The sequence below is a fragment of the Siphateles boraxobius genome, unplaced genomic scaffold (genome assembly GCF_051911475.1).
Source record: "Siphateles boraxobius isolate OS27281-9 unplaced genomic scaffold, OSU_SipBor_1 26, whole genome shotgun sequence".
In the NCBI taxonomy this organism is placed as follows: Eukaryota; Metazoa; Chordata; class Actinopteri; order Cypriniformes; family Leuciscidae; genus Siphateles; species Siphateles boraxobius.
Genome location: NW_027508876.1, coordinates 3,130,550 through 3,149,143, shown reverse-complemented (window position 1 = coordinate 3,149,143; position 18,594 = coordinate 3,130,550). Strand labels below are relative to the sequence as shown.

The 18,594-nt window shown below is 39.6% G+C and overlaps 1 protein-coding gene across 2 annotated transcripts in view; it reads right to left on the bottom strand.

Annotated features, from left to right (window-relative positions):
• plod2 (procollagen-lysine, 2-oxoglutarate 5-dioxygenase 2) overlaps nucleotides 1-18,594 on the bottom strand; it is a 65,303-nt gene that overhangs the window by 10,856 nt on the left and 35,853 nt on the right. The window contains exons 9-18 of one of the 2 annotated variants that reach the window (XM_077244157.1): nucleotides 15,558-15,683; nucleotides 15,341-15,462; nucleotides 13,085-13,189; nucleotides 12,109-12,234; nucleotides 11,004-11,145; nucleotides 9,238-9,300; nucleotides 6,654-6,767; nucleotides 6,336-6,401; nucleotides 4,557-4,661; nucleotides 4,159-4,305 (exon numbers count right to left, since the gene is read on the bottom strand). In XM_077244157.1, the coding sequence (XP_077100272.1) occupies nucleotides 4,159-4,305; nucleotides 4,557-4,661; nucleotides 6,336-6,401; nucleotides 6,654-6,767; nucleotides 9,238-9,300; nucleotides 11,004-11,145; nucleotides 12,109-12,234; nucleotides 13,085-13,189; nucleotides 15,341-15,462; nucleotides 15,558-15,683 (1,116 nt within the window). The remainder of the gene's footprint in view (nucleotides 1-4,158; nucleotides 4,306-4,556; nucleotides 4,662-6,335; nucleotides 6,402-6,653; nucleotides 6,768-9,237; nucleotides 9,301-11,003; nucleotides 11,146-12,108; nucleotides 12,235-13,084; nucleotides 13,190-15,340; nucleotides 15,463-15,557; nucleotides 15,684-18,594) is intronic. The other variant, XM_077244158.1, reaches the window with a different exon arrangement.

Sequence of the window (18,594 nt, the reverse complement as noted above, 5' to 3'; positions counted from 1 at the left end):
GCACAGTGAAACAGTTCGAGAGACTGTAAGGCCTCATGGCAGCAGCGTCCAATGTGATCCCCTTTGGCCTGCTGTACATGAGACCTTTGCGGTGGTGGCTCAGGACCAGAGGGTTCTCCCCGAGGGGAAACCCACTTCGTATGATCAAGATCACGCGGCGGTGCATCCGCACCTTGATTATATGGAGGAAACATTGGTTCCTGTCCCAGGGTCCAGTGTTGGGAGCTCTTTGCCATCGAGTTGCTATCTCAACAGACGCTTCTCTCACCGGCTGGGAAGCGGCAATGGAAGGCCGCTCAGCTCAGGGTCTGTGGAGGAACCATCATCTCTCTTGGCACATAAATTGCCTGGAGATGATGGCCGTCTTCAATGCGTTGAGACATTTCCTCCCAGATCTGAGGGGCCATCATGTGCTCGTCCGTAAAGACAACACATCGGTGGTCTCTTATCTACATCGAAAGGGGGGGTCTGCGTTCGCGTCCAATCTGCAAACTGGTGCACCAGATCCTCTTGTGGTCCCTAGGGAAGATACTCTCCCTGAGGGCAGTGTATATCCCAGGGTACCAGAATATAGGAGCAGACACCCTGTCGAGGCAGGGTCTGAGGCCAGGGGAATGGAGACTCCACCCCGAGGCGGTGGAGCTCATTTGGGAATTTTACGGCCAAGCAGAAGTGGATCTGTTTGCGTCTCAGCATACGAGGCACTGTCCACTTTGTTTCTCCCTCACGCAACCAGCCCCATTGGGGTTGGACGCTATGGTACAGACGTGGCCGAGGCTACGTCTGTACGCATTTCCCCCTGTTGCTCTGCTCCCAGGATTTCTGGAGAGAGTCCGCCAGGACGGAGTAAGTCTATTATTAGTATTTCCATGCTGGCCGAATCGAATTTGGTTTATGGACCTAATTTATCTCCTCGACGGCCCTCCTTTCGAAATACCTGTCAGGAGAGACCTTCTGTCTCAGGCAGGGGGCACAATATTTCAATCCCGACAGGAGATTTGGAACCTATGGGTTTGGCCTCTGAGGGAGCCCAACTTTTAAAGAGTGGTCTCTCGACTGAGGTCGTTGAGACCATTCTTAGCTCCAGAGCTCCAGCCACGAGGAAATTATATACACTTAAGTGGAAAGTTTACACATCTTGGTGTCACCAGCATCAGCGAGATCCAGTTAACTGTTCAGTCAACACAGTACTTGAGTTTCTCCAGTATCGTTTCACATCAGGTTTATGTCCTTCTACCTTATAGGTTTACGTGGCGGCCATTGCGGTCCACGCCCCTGTGGGTATTACATCATTGGGTCGAGACCCCTTGATTATTCGTTTCCTTCGTGGCAGCTTGAGGCTGAGGCCTGCAGTTCGAACTAGGGTGCCGGCATGGGATCTGGCGATAGTTTTGGAAGGCTTGTCTGGGGCTCCCTTCGAGTCCCTAGAGTTAGTTTCAGAAAGTTTCTGACGTTCAAAACTATCTTTCTGTTAGCCATTTCGTCCCTAAAAAGAGTCGGAGACCTTCAGGCTCTTTCCTGTTTGGAATTTGCACCGGGTATGGTTAAGGCGTTCTTATACCCTAAGCAGGGTTACGTCCCTAAGGTGCCAACCAATATTCCAAGGCCTATTGTACTGCAGGCATTCTGTCCTCCTCCGTTTACATCTTTGGACCAGGAAAAACTGAATCTCTTGTGTCCAGTGTGAGCACTGGAAACTTATGTCCACAGGGCTGCCCCGTGGAGAAGATCTGATCAGTTGTTTGTCTGTTTTGGTTCACCTAAGAAAGGTCTTCCTGCTTCTAAACAGTCAATCAGTAAGTGGATAGTCAAGGCTATTTCTCTTGCATATGAGTCCTCTGGCCAGCCGTGCCCTTTGGTGGTCAGAGCTCACTCTACCCGAAGTATGGCTGCCTCTAAAGCCCTCTTATCAGGAGTTTCCCTTCAGGAGGTTTGTGATGCGGCAGGTTGGTCCTCGCAGCTAACATTTGTGAGGTTTTATAGCCTGGACCTGGAAGCTGCCCCAGGATCCCAGGTGCTTTTTACTTAATTTGCTGACAGTTTTATCATCTGGCATTTTGTAATTATGGCGTATTGGGTATTACCGTTCCCAAAGCGTCATCGACGCATTGCGAGTTCCCTCGAAAGGGAACGTCGCATGTCACGACTGTAACCCTAGTTTCCTGAGAAGGGAACGAGATGATGCGTCTCCCAGCCATACTTCCTGCATCAATGTGATCGACTTTGCTTCGGCTCTGTAAGATAACGCGAGTATTACACCGGGTAGGCTTTTATATCTTCCTGGTCATGACGTCACCCGTCCGTGACGCTTCATTCATTCCATTGGACTAGTTGACAGTAGTGCTTCAGACTCAGTCACGCAACGGCGTTCCAAAAAGCGTCATCAACGCATCATCTCGTTCCCTTCTCAGGGAACTAGGGTTACAGTTGTAACATGAGTCGTTTTCCGTTTTGTGTAAACGGTACCTTAATTTGTGCAGCTTTTTCTTCCATGGAGAAAAAAAAAATTGTGGAGGACCTTCACGTTCACCCAAGTTTTTATATACAACAACAGATCTTGTTAAAATTACTCTTTTGTTCCTCACATAAAAATGACAATGTGGCTTTGGAAGACTTAATGGACTACTTGTATACCATACTTTTAAGAGACTTGGTAATTTTGAACTGTTGTTCCATGGAAAAGAGCTTCAAGAAGATTCTTCTAAAATGTAAAAACTTAAAAAGACAACAGCACAAGGGTTTGGAATTTTTGGGTGATCTATCCCTTTAATGGATGACCTACAAAGAACTCAGACTCATTGTGCCAACCAGGGGTTCACATTCCATGAGTCAGATCAACCAGAGACCTAATAATACTCGTCCACTCAATAGTGCATAGAGCCTTCCCGAAAGAACAGCGAGAGAGGGAAAGATGAAAATTACAGAGAGAAAAAGATGACTTGACTCATTCCATGAGTCATGTCAACCAAAGACCTAACAAAGCTCATCTAGCAAGCTGTGTTTTAGCTGGCTGCTGTTATAAGCCTTTGGAAACCATGCAGATGTGTAATGTACAAAAAATATCCATGTGGCCGACAAAAAAAATTCTTTAAATTGCTCAAATTATAGAAAATGCCCTATTTATAACTAACAAGCAGCCACTCAATGGTTGTATTAGAGTGTAAAGTATTGAGTCAAATCATCTAGACTTAACGGATGAATTTCAAGAAGCCTGTCAAGTAAATGTCTGGGTCATATTTCACCCCACAAAGAAAAAAAAATGCTGCAAGAACCATTTATGAGTTCAAAACCATTAGTTTCCAATTAAATTAAAATGGTGGAAAAGTCTAGTGTGGAATTTAAAAATAATGTGTGCGTTTCAAAAAGAAAAAACACACTGAAAATGTAAACACTGAAATGCAAATTTGCAGTAATTCAACAAATAAAACAGATTTCCCGATCCTTACTGGTGTCTTTGGCAAGTGTTTTGTTTTGAGCATGCCACCTGTGTTTGGTTTAAATGTGTAATTTCAGATAATAATACAGAAAGATCTTTATAAGTAAAACATGCATTACTGTAATGACAGTGATTAACTGTAATAAAAATGTCACAACTCTCAAAAAACATGTATGATCTTTTGTTCTTAATGATTTTAATTGCCTTAAATCTTAAACTAATTTGACTTGGGGGTGAAAAATAATAACCATGTTTTTTCAATAAGCTTCACAGATGTTTTTGAATTGTCTTTTTTATATACTTTATGTAGGCTATTTACATTATGCAACATCATTCATTTGTCATGCAAATGTACATGTATGGCACCTTTGAGCAACTGCATACTGTCTATGTAAATAAACATGCCATGTCAGATACAGCTTTTTTCCTCCTTCGATGCCTTTTGTTGATTTGGGGAATCTGTCTATAGTATTCTGGTTAAAGTAATTGATTAAATAAAAGATGACGCAGATACATTTAATAGGGTAATCATACAAATTACCTTTACAAAATAAAAAAAATAAAAAAGGCCCCTTAATTGAAAAGCAGATTTTTGACACTGGTTTCAACGTAGTAAACATAGGAAGACATAATACCTTAAAAAAAAGATCAAGTAGAGGTAGAAGAGACATTCTGATTAAACAGCTGATTATGAGAGTCCAGACCCAGAGAGACTGGCTCACCTTGGTGTAATAGCCAGAGAAAACCTTGAGAGTGACGGGGGAGATGAATTCTCTGATAAAGTGCAGCCATTCCTTATCGAAATCGATCTGTCTCATATGAATGTCATCTGTCGGGACACTCTCATAGCCTCCAGTGATACGCTTGTCCTGCAAAGAGAAAACACAATGACTGGGCAAACAGTCAATGATAAAAACCGCACAATTGCACTGCTGTGTAAAGTCTATTTTCAAGTTAGTTTACAGTGGGGAAAAAGTCCCCAAAATAAGGATTAAATATGTGCACGAGTAGATATTCACATATTTTCTTCTGCCAAGAATAATAATCTATTTTCTTTTGTATTTACACATTTTTAAGTAATTTTGTGCAGACTGTTTTAAGGCCGGCGGGTTTATCTGACCTCGTGACTTCCACCAGACCATGACCCATATTTTTCCATCTCCTCCACCAGCTCATCACAGGCTTTCTCCGAGAACACGGGGAACCAGAAAACATCTGGGCACGGCTGCAGAAAGATAAACAGGTGCTTAATATCAGTTTTTTTAATTTTTATAAAAGCACTAAAGTATGTAGAGATACTGTAGCTCCCAGCCCAGTCCAGCAAGGACATTTATAAAAAAATAATAATAAAAAAATAATAAAAAAAGATTCAGATTTCAGATTAAATCATGAGAATAATCTTTATGAGAACAGAATAATCATTATGAGATCAACAATGAGCATATTAATATATGGCTGCTCACATGTACATATCCATCTGACAATCATAACAGCCATTCTTTCTCCAAACTACATTTCCTATACAGTATAGCAAGGTTGGGCATCTCTGGCCCTTGAAATCAGCTTTCCTGCAGGGTTTAGCTCCAACTCTAATCAATGCTACAATATATCTAATGCTACAGGCAGGTCAGTTTGATCCAGGCTGGAAATAAACTCTGCAGGTCAGTGGACCTCGAGGGCCTGACTTGCCCAGCCATGCTATATAGGGTTGCGGGAATGTTGGAGCCCATGTCTTTGGGCGCTCCGGTTTCCCCCACAATCCAGAGGAAACTCAAACCAACATGGGAAGAAGAATATGCAAACTCCACACAGAAAGGCTGGGACTCAAACTAGCTTGGATGTTTTGACACTGTAAATCCCCAGATCCTGCCATAATCTTTCAAATAACTGTGCATCTTAGAAACTGCTGGTTTGAATCCTATCTCCTCTGTATTTGGAGAAGTTGCCATCAAGTAACCACAGTAGTGACTCTGGGTTCGGTGCTTTGCCTTATCTTCTTCTCAATATACACAACGTTGTTTAGACTTTGTAACAGTTTGACTCTTTGTTTCCCCCTTTTTTCTAGTATATTTTTTAGTCCTGTTTCTTATTTTCCCACTCCTCGTTTGTCTTCAGTTGTCTCACCTGTGTTTAATTAATTATCTTCATCCACTTCACCTGTCTCCTATTCATCATGATCATCAGTCTCTATTTAGTTTCCCTCAGTTCATTCAGTCTTGGTCCGTTCTCGTTCATATTATGACGTGTGTTACGACTCCCGAGTTTTCTTTAAATAAATTCCTGTTTCCTGTTCCTCATCGTCTTCCTCGTGATTCCTCAACAACGTCACCTAACAGACTTATCTTTAATGACATGGATTTTCTTAACACTTCTTTGCCAGAAACACAATTCAAATTCTCATTCTTGCCTTTGGCAGCCCAAATCTCAGCTCAATCTAACAAACACAAAGCCTCTTATCTTCAGCATCATAGTTCAGAAAATCACATCCAGGTCAGACAAGAATTTGAAGGTAGTGTTTGATGACCAGTTTAGCTTCACTCACCATTGCAAAGGCTGTCCAGACATGCAGATTTACACTTTTAGCCCCTCCAGTTCATACTGCCCCCACTTAAACTGCACATGTGGTTAATTTGGTCTTCAAAAGGGTCTGTGCTAAACACTACTTGCCTTGCTTCACTGATTGTGAAGTTCAAGATACTGATGCTTGACTATAGAACAACCACTAGTTCTGCATTTGTGGCCTCCTAATTACATCCAATTTTGCAAATCTTTCCGATAAGTCTGGTTGATAAGAGAGTGAATGAAGTCTCTTTCCGGAATATTAAGTTCATTATGTACATCCATGGTGGAATGATTTATCCCACTCTACCAGAACAGCATCTACTAAATTAATAAATACCTGCTCCAAGAGGTTGTCAGTAAAAATTCGAGTGTAGTTGGGATGGATGTATTTCTCTCTCCAGTCCTGTGTAAAAGAAAGAGAATTAGTACTTGAGCCATTCATTGACCTTCATTGCAAACATTGTCTGCCGAATGAATGCTGAGAAGCTTATCAGACTAAAACAGAGATGGAGGTCAACACAGACTCATGTTTACCCCATCAGTACTCCACTTCATTACTGATGACAAATGGACTACTAAATGAGAACTTCTGGGTTTTTGTAACAGACACTTTGTATACAGACAACATTCGATCAAAAATTGTGTAGTCACTCACCTGAGGGTTTTCAAATATTTGCCAAAGGTCATTGTTATAATGGGATGTGTTATAGCTGGCAGTAGAAATAAGCCTTCCAAACTCATGACGATTTGTAACATACATGAAAACTCCCTGTAGCGGACAAAGAAAATGTAGTTAGATACTACAAATTATATTTATAATGGCAAAAAGTCGAACATTCACAATTCAAAGAAAAAAATACACATGTACATGTAAAATAAGCAATAAACAAAACCCTAATATTTTAAAGTCAATGATAAAAAAAATCACAAAAAAGCGTCATCATCTGTTATAAATAATGTGTGATCAATAACAATGGAGGACAGATTTTGGAAACGGCTTTGAGAGGGAATGGAACGGGAACACAGGGAAAAGTGCAACTCCAGGAATCAACATTCCTGTGTATTATACTACAAGCAGGGACCAGGTTTCTTGCATCTAAATGTGGGAAGATCCAAGGCTTACTCTCAGTCTAGGTTTTTCCAAATCATGCTGCACCAATCTCAAAAATATTAGCATAATTGTTGAATCCAATCTAAAAATACAAAAGTAATAAGTGCTACATAAGTAGCTAGGCTGAGATAAGTCTTGAAGCTCATGAGGGTAAGTTTCATGTTATTGGTATTTGTGTGCTTGGGAGAGGGTCACTGCAGGGAAAACTATAATGCAGGATATCTAGAATCAAGAATCAAGAATTTTTATTGCCAAGTAGTGTTGTGCACATACAAGGAATTTGCTTTGGTAATAAGGTGTTACCGAGGCTGCTATATTCAGCGCCAACTTGAGAAAAACAAAAAAACAGCATGACATGAGGAGAGGTGAGGAGAAAAAAAAGGCGACCCCCAGACTATGCTCCTGTAAGGAGAACAGTCTGGGAACAGGAAAAAACACCTCAGCAACATTAGCACATAAACAGTACACTCTACAAACAAGACATTGCAACATGGTGGGGAGTGGGGGATGGAGGTAGTCCAGCCTAGGCAAGCAGCATCCGGTCCTGCAGCCATTATGGCGCTGGTCACAGACCCGCCTGTCAGACTGGGGGTACGAAGCGGCGAAGGCGTGGGATGGGGTGTGGGTTAGGTGCATATCTGTGTATGTGTAAGTTCATGTGTGTGTAGGCCTGGAGAGAGTCGCTAAGCCAGCACCATAATCTAGGAGCCTCAGTCCGCAGGATTGTCATAGCGATACACAGCAAGTTGCCATGGAGACAACCTTGATCATGTCCCAGGCAGAGTCAACAATCAGCAGGTGTCTGAGGAGTCGGGGAAGGAATGCAAGAGCGGCTCACTGCAGTGCTCTTCCGGGAGAGTTGTTGTTCCAGCAGCGGCCTTGGCCAAGGCCAGTGCTGGTAGGGGGGTGCCGAAACAGATAAGATTGGGATTGTTTGGTCTTCGGGCGAGTAGCCGCATTCAATTTATGCAGGCTATTCTCCTGGTCCGTTTTGGTCTCTGAAACGATCCATTTGCCTTTGCAAAGCTGTGAGCTTCTCCATGATGTTATCCATATTGTGGTTCATAGACCCAGTCTGAGTGCAGACAGCTCTGCCCACCGCTTCAATCATCACGGGCAGCCTTGCGGGGCTTTTGACAGCTGTCACCGTCTCCTTAGTTCCTCGGTAAACCAGGGCAATGCCTAATCCAATCAGCAGAAGACCTGTTATCATGGTGCCGAATAGGTAGATATCTTCAACGTCCTCCACGGAAAGAGCCGCCAGACACACGACCCGCCACCTCTCCCACGCGTCCATCGTGTAGCCAGCTGCGAACGTCCCGGCAGGGCAGTCAGGTTCCCCCGAACCCAAGCTTCTCGTCGAGAAGATGGTGTCAATTGCGTTGAGAGACCAGTTGATCAAATCCATAATTTCTTGGTTTTGGAGAGCAGTGTAGCGAGGGTCTCTCAAAGTACAAGACAGTAGACGTGACGAGAGAAGCAAAGCAGGAGAGGCGAGGGGAGGGAGAGGGAGAGAAAATGCGACCGCCTTCGTTGAGAGCCAAGAGGGATCTATTAGATCCTTCATTGGCTTTTCCACCGCTTAACTCAAGAGAGGTGTTTCATTTTATGGTTCTGTGTATATGTATATGTATATATATATATAATCTGGTGCTTTGTCCAAGTTAACCCCATCAAAAAGCAGAGGTAGTTTATGAAAACAATGGCGTCAATTTCCCAAAGGGTTCCGCTGGTTAGCTGTCAGTGCAAGATGTATTCTAAAAATGGCGTTATGTTTAAATCAAATGTTTGTATTATGACATGTACATAAAAATGTGGAATAGACAAAAACCATGAAACAACCACACTGAGCATAAAATGGAGGTTTATGGTTTTTCCACATGCATAGTAATTTCTCAAATCTGGTTTACACTTTCCTTTTGATTACATGTTCTGTAATCCGACAACAATGCAAGCAAATACTAAATGTTAGTGGGCCTTTTACTTCCAAAAATATGCATTTATTACTTCATTTAGTATTTTAGTATGGCTGGAATATAACTTTATAAACATTTGGAAAAAAGACGCCTTGCTTTAAAACATTTGAATCTTAAATGATATAAAATAGAATAATCAAAACAAGAGGAACCTTTGGGGGTCTGAGCATATGGAATCTTTCCGGAGAAGGAGATTCTCTTTCTCTGTGTACTGTCTAAAACGAAGGAAAAGCACCATGTAAATTATATAATGAGACATAAACAGTGTGAGTAACAGAGGGAGATTAATAAATTCGCATATTAGGGAAGAATGCCCATTTAGGACAGTTGAGGTGCCTGTGTTTTAGTTGGCTGATTTTCTGTTTACAAAAGAGCTGTGCACTGCCTTAAGGTGTCCTAAGCAGTAGACAGGAAGTATTTTAGTTAGAAAAAGAGCAGAGTTAGTTATTAGTGGTGTAGGATGTTTAAAGAGAGGCAAAAGCACACAGCCAGACATTCCCATCGGTTCAATGTCATGTTACTTGTGAAAAAGGGAGAGAGGAAAATGATAATGATTGAATGCATCACAGAGGCTGCCATAAAAGGACAGAGAGGTCATGCCTTCACAACAGCACACTGATATACTTTGACTACTTGCCAGTTACATCTTGGTCACAGAAGTGCAGCAGATGTTTAAAAGCAATGAGAAATCAGGCTAAAATGTCAAATGCAAACTAATACAGAACAATGGCTGTTTAAGAGGTTAAACTTTATTATCCACCTTCTTACATTCCCCCTTAGTCAAACTCAAATTCTATCAACAGAATCTGTAACATGCTGTCAGTTACCAAAGACAATGGGGACTGATCCCTCAGTTTGTAAAAAACAAAGATCTTATTAACAGTAATGAATGTACAATGGAAGTTTATGGGGAAATGTATTCTAGATGAGTTAATTGGATAACTGGATTTAGCACTGGATTAACTAGTGATATGTTACTAACATAATTCATGTGGGTGGAGTTTGAATGTAAGATGTAAACAGTATTTGTAAGCAGTAAAAAGTGTAATGTAAACATACTTTGTGTGTGTATCATGTTTCCGAGATAACGGACTCTAAATGTTGAAGATAAAACTTGAAATATTGGCCATAACTTTGCACAGAAAAGGTAGTTATCAATTATACCACTCATGATAGCACATAAAATGTTGACTATTTTTGAAATGGTATGTATTTTAACAGTTTTCCATTGTAAGCGCATTACTTTAAATGTTAATTTTATTTCTTATTAATAAACAGTATGTCATTTATGCTGTTGATAGAGCTTAACTTAAACATTAACCCCCAGTTTCACAGACCAGGTCTAAGCTAGTCCGAGACTAAAATGCATGTTTGAGCATTTTAAATGAGAGCAACTTGCACTGGTATTTCTTAAAATATGTCAGTGCCATTGTTTTGTCACAAGATGCACACCAGTAATATATTTTTTTTTTTTCAAATACACATTTATAAAAGCTATTTAAATGTCCTAATTGATTTAAGGCCTAATCCTAGCTTAGTCTAAGCCCCGTCTGTGAAACTGGGCCTTTATATATTAAATACAATATTAAATATATAAAATTTTTTTAGTTAGCATTCATTTTTTATATTAATTACACAGATACAAATTATATTAAATTGACATTGCATACCTAAATACTTGAAACCCCCCGTCTGTGAAACTGGGCCTTTATATATTAAATACAATATTAAATATATAACATTTTTTTAGTTAGCATTCATTTTTTATATTAATTACACAGATACAAATTATATTAAATTGACATTGCATACCTAAATACTTGAAACCCCAGACTATCATTAGATAAATTATATAATTTTGCTGATCTAGATTCAATTTTTATTATAAATGTACAGCTTTGTGTTCCAGCGGTCATACCAAGTCTCGGGCATTCCTGCACATGGCCATGTCAGGGTCCAGTCTCTCCAACACAAAGACATTCCTCCCTTTGAATTCATTCCTCAGAGTCTGGCCCTTAATGAGGTAGATGTGGGCCATAAAGGGGATGTTCCACAAACCACTATTTACACAAGAAAAGACAAAAGATTTGACTTATATATTCAACAAAAATATTAAGCAGCACAACTGTTCCCTTGCGAGGAAACTCGCACTGCGTTGTTGAAAACGACTCTTTGGTGACGCTCCCTTAGCGTGCACCTCTGAAGTATGAATGAAACTAATCCAATCCTGATTGGTGTTGCGTCATGACATAAATTACATTTTAAAATTCTAAAAAATGTATATTAAAATAAAAAAACAGTTATTTAAATTCGTAATAATGTGTCATAATATTACAGTATGTACTGTATTTTTATCAAATAAATGCTGCCTTGGTGAGCATAAGAGTCTGTTAAAAAAAATTGCTATTATTCTAAACTTTTGACGGGTTATTTGCTTGTGTGTGGCTCTGGGAAACCCTACATCATGGAGACAAAATGTCCACACAAAGAAGGATTTCAGGTATTGCGATCTTTGTGGGGACCCGAAATCCTTGTCTTTGTGGGGAAATGTTTTGGTCCTAATGAGCAAAAACAGCTTATAAATCATACTGTGATGTTTTTAATGAAAATGTAAAAATGCAGAAAGTTTTCTGTGAAGGTTAGGTTTAAGGTATAGATTAGAATATATACAGTTTCTACAGTATAAAAATCATTATGTCTATGGAGTCCCGACAAAGATACTGAAATGTGTGTGTGTGTGTGTGTGTGTGCATATGTAAATTAATCATTGGCCAATGAGAATAGAAACCATGTTTGGTATTAAATAGTCACATTTTTAATAGATAGATTAAAATAGATTGACTTTGTTAAATAAGTGGTCTGGTGAGAAATGTGCATGCTAAAAAGCAATCTGAGTTTTAAAAGAGCCTCTTTTTGATTCGGAGAAGGATAATTATGCATTTTCTTAATTGTCTAATAAGATTATATACACTGACATTTTAGATCTCAATAATTTCTTAATCACATTCCCTCAAGTCACTCACACACGCTTTCCTTGCACGATGTCAATGTAGTCCTCAGATCTTGCATAATAACCATCTAGGCTCAGGGCTCCCCAAAAGTTGGACCACAGTTTTCCGTGACGGGTGACAAGAGGGCCAATTATTTTTCTGAGGTGGAGAAAGATAAATGAAACAAAAATCAGCATCAGCTCATAAATGTACAATATACTGTAGGTCTACTAAGAAGGCCTACAAGAAAATCTGATGCTGAAAGATAACCACAAAACAGGTGTAGATTTGATGTGCTGAATTTTTGCAAGATGACACTATACCATATTGCTCTAACATAGCACAAGTGGTTAAGATGATTCAAGTGAGAACATTTTCTTGTGTGAGGTTGTGAAGAGTGCATCCTTTTATTCAGGAACACGAGAGCAGTTTTATATGGTATCGTTTCTATAATCATTAGAGTGACCCTGAAGTAACACAGTCAAGCCTTCACATCTAGTGTGACCTTAAACTCTACAAGCATACAAAATATTTTACTGAGGTAAACATGTCATTCAAAACACATTAGTGGAAATTATAGTGTTGGTCAATGATGTGAAAGCAAGCAAGTAAAATTCCACATTTCTACGGTCACCAGTTACAGAAGCCAGAGGCCAGCAGAGAGAGTTCCCAAGACCTCTCAAAATATCCAAAAAGGGCTTCCTCTATAGTCATCCGAAAGAGCGCTTAGGATGTCACGTTAAATGTGACTGAGTTCGGGCTTGTTTTTTAGTTTGAGTCAAGTGCCATTTTAAGAGTTGATGCGATATAGAGCAGACTGTTTCTATGTGCCATGGGAAAACAGGAAGCCACCCATGCTTATTTTTAAACGGTAAGGGATTTGCATTCAGTCGGCTGCAATGTTCCTGTGGTTTTAGCACTTGAGGGATTCAAGTCCTTTCCCTCAGACAAAACAGTTACTGTGGAAGATTCCAGAGTATTGAAATGCTTAGCATCAAAGTGAAGCTACCTGTTTTGCTCGATGAGGAGTTTCAGCGTCTGTCGGTTGGTGAGCATCACATCTGCATCAATGCTGAAGTAATAATCACAAGAAAGATCCTTTCGGCACAAATCCCTGTAAGAAAGCAATGAGGGTGTTATTAATATTGGAAACATTCTGTGCAATGTTGATTCTCTCAACCTCTTTACATGCAAAGATCACCATTCTTATTTAACTCTTTCCCCAGTAGAATTTTTTTTTTAAGTTGCCAACCACCGATAGCGCTATTGATCATTTTTACCAAAAATCCATGAATATGGAATATCCTCAGAATATTTTTTGTATATCTTATACAAAAAATATATTTTTTGTATATTTTATGAATATCTCAACATGCAATATTTCAAAAGAAATAATAGAGCATCTGCTTTTAAACAAAAGAAAACAATTGATTCTAGCTTTCTGCATTCTTTTTTAATCAACACTTGAATGTGGGTAGGTTTCATAAAAAATCAAAAAAAAATGTTTTTTTCTCAGAATTTTGAAAAACTGCTCATATTTGCAAAGTTACCAAAGTCTGCGAGGAAGTCAGAAGTCAGAGATCTGAATATAAACGCAAACATTTCTCAACATACTCATCCAAAACCAAATTGTATGAGACCTTTTGTCCCATAGTACAAGGTATTTTAGAATAATATCTGAGACAAAGTTGATAATTGCATTAAGCAAAGGACAATCCAAGTGTCTTTTAGTGAGGTTCATTTGAGTGTCATTCTGTTCAAATGTATTATGAATATTCCTCTATGTTCGGCTCTAAAGCACAATAGTAGGTGTCTGAAACAAACATTTTTTTAATGTCTGCTCTGACGTCTTATGCAAACCAGCATTTTTGGAACCTACTAATTAAGACAAACAACGTGAGTGATATCACCATGGCAGCAGCCACTAATGCCACACACAGACATGCAGTGAAAATAGCATCAGGACCAGCTAAGATAATCAACATATGTATTTACACATCCCATTGAGTAGTCCAAAACATATGAAGTCATATACCCTCAAATATATTCACTAAAATGGATGTTAGTTATTGGGATTGTCTGTGCAAATCTAAAACTGAAATTTAATATCTGAGTTTCAGGGTTTCCTGAATATGAACATTAGTAGTAGTGACACTTACGGCCGTTTCACACCGCAAGCGTGAGCAGCGCGTGAGCAGCGCGTATTTTTTTCGGCGTGCATGTTAATCAATGAGTGCGTTCACACCACGAGCAGGAACAGCGCGTGAGCGTCAAGCAGGAGCGTCGCGTGAGCAGCAGTGAAGCGGGGGTTTCGGCTTCGAGTCTATTTTTGCTGCGCTGCTCACGCTCAATTAAAGTGAAAGCACACTTTTGATGGACACAATTAATATGATTTCACACAAAAAGTGCCCAAAACGCATAGAATTTGCATGTCTAGTGTGTTTTAACAAGAATTGCAGTATGTCAGAAAAGGAAATGAAGACTAACATAAAGAAAATAACATTTTATAGAAAATGTACCCATCAAACTTGTTTTTAATTATTCAGTTTGGGCTTTGAACAAACTTCAAATGTGTTTATGACCACCAAATTCTAAAAACAAAATTTTCAAAAGTCCTTGTAAAGAAATGCTTGCTTATATGTAGCTTTATGTGTAGCCTGGGAGCCGCTATTGTGACGCTGTACAAACGCTTCCAGTGTGAATACTCGCGCGCGTCTGCAGCTTCAGTGACGATGTAGTTGCGCTGACGTGCTTACCGCTCATGCTTGCGGTGTGAAACGGCCGTTAAACAAACAGCAATGATTACATTGGAACCAGCTGGTTATAAGTAATTGTGAAAAAGCCTCAGGAAAGTCGATTGAGAAAATACTATGACATTAATACTTTTGTTAAGTGTGTTCATTTCTTTTGGGGTCACTATATGAAAGCCATCATGTACAAGCAGATTGAAAGGGTTCTGGAGCCGAGCTGGGAATCTTGTAGACAGCAGTGCTAAACTGAGTGCAAATAGAAGGTTTCACAGGAGTGTCTTCTGTGTTTTGTTGGTACATTGCTATAAGAGGGGCAGATATAGTACTTTGTGGCAAGTCGGAAGTTGTTCCTGTGTTTTTTATTTGTAAGGAGCTGAAAGTGTGCTGACATGTGGCAAAGGTTTGTATTTATCTTTGATCAGGAGTTAGAGCTTAAATTGCTCAGATTTGCATTGTAATTTACTTAGATATTTGCATATTTTCAAAAGTCACTCTTAAATTAAAGGGACGCTTACATTCCCATGTCCCTTGCTTCTCCTTGAGTTAAGCTCTCCTCGGGGCCAACAACCTTAAAACTGCGGAATACCTTCTTGTTCTCTTCCCAAAACTTCTGTATGTGCTTCTCATGGTAAACCTCCTAAAGAACAAGACATGGAACAAGAACGGTCAAAGACAGACTCTAAAATCCAAAAGGTAAAATGCCTCTCATTGCTTTGTCAGCCAGACACTCACACTGTTATGAACAAAGACATTCAGTTTATCTTTGGGATAATCTAAATTTAGGATCCGTTCAAAGAACTCTGGCAGGAATGGAGTTGGCTGCTCGATGTATACACCAACAGTCACTTGTGGAAATTCCTGTTTAGATAAAGAGAAAAGTCTGGTCAAAACATATCACAGCAGGAGTCATTTTATTGCACAGTGATTGTGTATTGCAACATACATATTTTGCTGGAAAAATCAACTAAATGTTTCTTTTTTAATAACCATGTTCCTCCAACCATTCTCCTTGGGCCGAAGGATGGATAGCCACACAGATTCATACTTAATAACATGTGGTAATGCTTATTTTTTTAATAAATCAGTGAATTAAATATTTGAAAAACAAAAGATACTTAATCTAATTTGATTATTGTGTCTCTTTATTTCATAGATGCAAAAAAAGATGAGGTTATTCATAAAAAACAGTCTACTATCAGTGCAAAAGCAGTCTCACATTATGTACTGTAACACTTAAATGAAAAACCAAAAGACATAAAAGAGTAAAACAACTATTAATTCTGAAAGGATAAACTACAATCAAACAGTAGTAAAATAGCTAATAGCCTATACCCCACCTGTGACCGTATCAGTTGATTTCTATAGCGCCTCTAAATAAGATTTCCCTTATCCTGGCTTGTTATCGCTCTATTTTCACATTTCTTTACGTTTCTCTCTCGCATGTAAATAATGAAAAGCTGTCCTGTCCTACACACTTATTATGGTATAGCAAAATAATATACCCATCCAGCCCTATTTCTCACATAGTAAGAGGCGCTGCTGGAGGTCTTAGAGAAAGTAGAAGCTTCTTTCCCATGACATTGAGCTTAAGGTTACATGGATCGGTCACCAGTACTTTTGTGGTTCTTGACCAGTCTACATAGCTCACTAGATGAAACGGGAGCTGACTGGCACCATGTAATTTCCCAGTTCCGACCTTGGCTTTGGGTTCCTGAAGGGAGTGTCCTAGAATCGAGCCAAATGTCTTTAAATTGTTACCGACAGTAGAGCAGGGACTAAACAGGAGACACAGGGGATTCTGCGGAGTCTAGACCAGGACAGTTTCCTTTAATGGGGCCCTTTCAACCTCTGCAGAAGCAGTATGAGAATTTGAACTCTCGTTCCTTTTTTCAACAACCAGTCCAAACCCACTGAGCAGATGAGAGTGGTACGACCTGGCCACTTCCTCGACAAACAACAGACTTTGAGCTGGGCCTCATCTCATCATCAGCCTTTACAGTGCTTTTTAGCATTAAATCAAATGTATCTGATGTGTTAAAACTAGGCTTCTCGTTTCACTTGACCAGTCATCTGTCAATGACCGAAATGAAAAATGGTCTTGCCATCCGTGTTTAATGCAAGGTACAGCCCAAGTATATCTTATATCTTTAGATACTTTTCACCTTAACAGACTAAGAAAAAATATAGTTGATACATTCCTTGATGCTGTTTAATTTACTCCATTTCGCATCGAGCCTAACAATGCCATCAGTCGTGACTAAACTCACAATACAGCATTGATTACATATCTCATATGCGGATTGATAAGGTAAAATAAGTGAAGGATTACAAATTTAAGAATAGGTTTAAGATCTGCTGATCCTATTTTCTTTACATAACATCACATTAAAAATTAAGGTAGAGTAAATTTAATTTAGCATTTAAGGTTATAAATGATGATATCAGAGTTATCAGTAAGAGAGTCCAGCCAATCCTGTTTTCTGTATTTGTCAGATTACTGCTCTCTATCGAGCCTGCCATTCCTGTTTCTCTATATTGTAAGCAGATTACTGAAACTCTTGGTAGCTTCTGTCTCAGCGGGAGAGTTTCTGTTTCTGTTCTGCCATTCCTGTTTTTGAGTCTCACTGTTTGAATAGTTATGCTGATTGGATTAGGACCGGTAACGGGCTGACTACTGTACTCCATTTACATGCTTTGTTCAGATTGTCCCCACCTATATGTAAATCCCTCCCCCTTGAAAGTATATAACACTGTGCTGAGCTATTGAGTTCAGACTTGGGAATACTACAGCGATGCAACAGCAAAAAAGTACCCTGCTTAAAAGATACACCCGAGTCTCCTGGTCTTCGCTTCTGAGTTGCCTACACTTTAGAAGAAAAAGTTCACAAAATTTGGTCAGATATGCGTGTGGCCGCAGTGGCGCCTGCAGCTGTATGGCTATACGCACTGTGAGTGTACCATGAGTGCTCCGACTGACCTGAGAAACGTTTTCAGTCCGAATGTTTCAGCATGTGTGTCCAGTATTTCTGTAGACTGAACCAGCGATATCAATCATTCGTGAATTAATCATTCTTTTGTTTGATTATTTCCTTTCCATGAATTGGCCAAACGCTCTTGCATAACGGTCTGAAACGATTCAGATTCGTTCGGGCCGTTCTGTCACTGAATCATCTGAAGCTGTTTCTCGGTCAGTAAAAACAAATAGAGAACAAATAGCGCTGTTTTCAGTTGTTTCACGAGTTTACGTCGAACTACGCAGCACGGCCCAGTGGATAACGGAACGCAAGCTTAAAGGAGTTGCGTTTACTCCCGGTCCCGGACACGATTATTAAACCGCTTTGCGACATCCAGTGAGAAGCGTTTCAGTCTGACACATCTCTCTGTTACAAACCACAAATCACTCAATGATTTTAACTAGTTTTAAATCGGATGGAACAGCCTCAACATTTCCAACACGACTGATGAGGTAAATAGCAGAAATATTGTGCAATGAATGAAGTTAGAAGACTATAAATCCCTAATCACCCTTACAAACAGTTACCGTGAATGTACTGTAGTAATTTTCCATGGTTTGGGGAGAAATGTGGAATATTTATATTGAATATATGTTATAATCATTTATATTGCATCAGATTTATTAGGCGGGTAGAGGAATATATAATTAATTGTGTGTGTAGTTTTTACCTGTTTAGGCATTTATTATACAGTGTGAGTGAGTAAGTAGCCATGCATGGTTTTACCTATGGTTACGAAGTCTCACTGTCAGAAT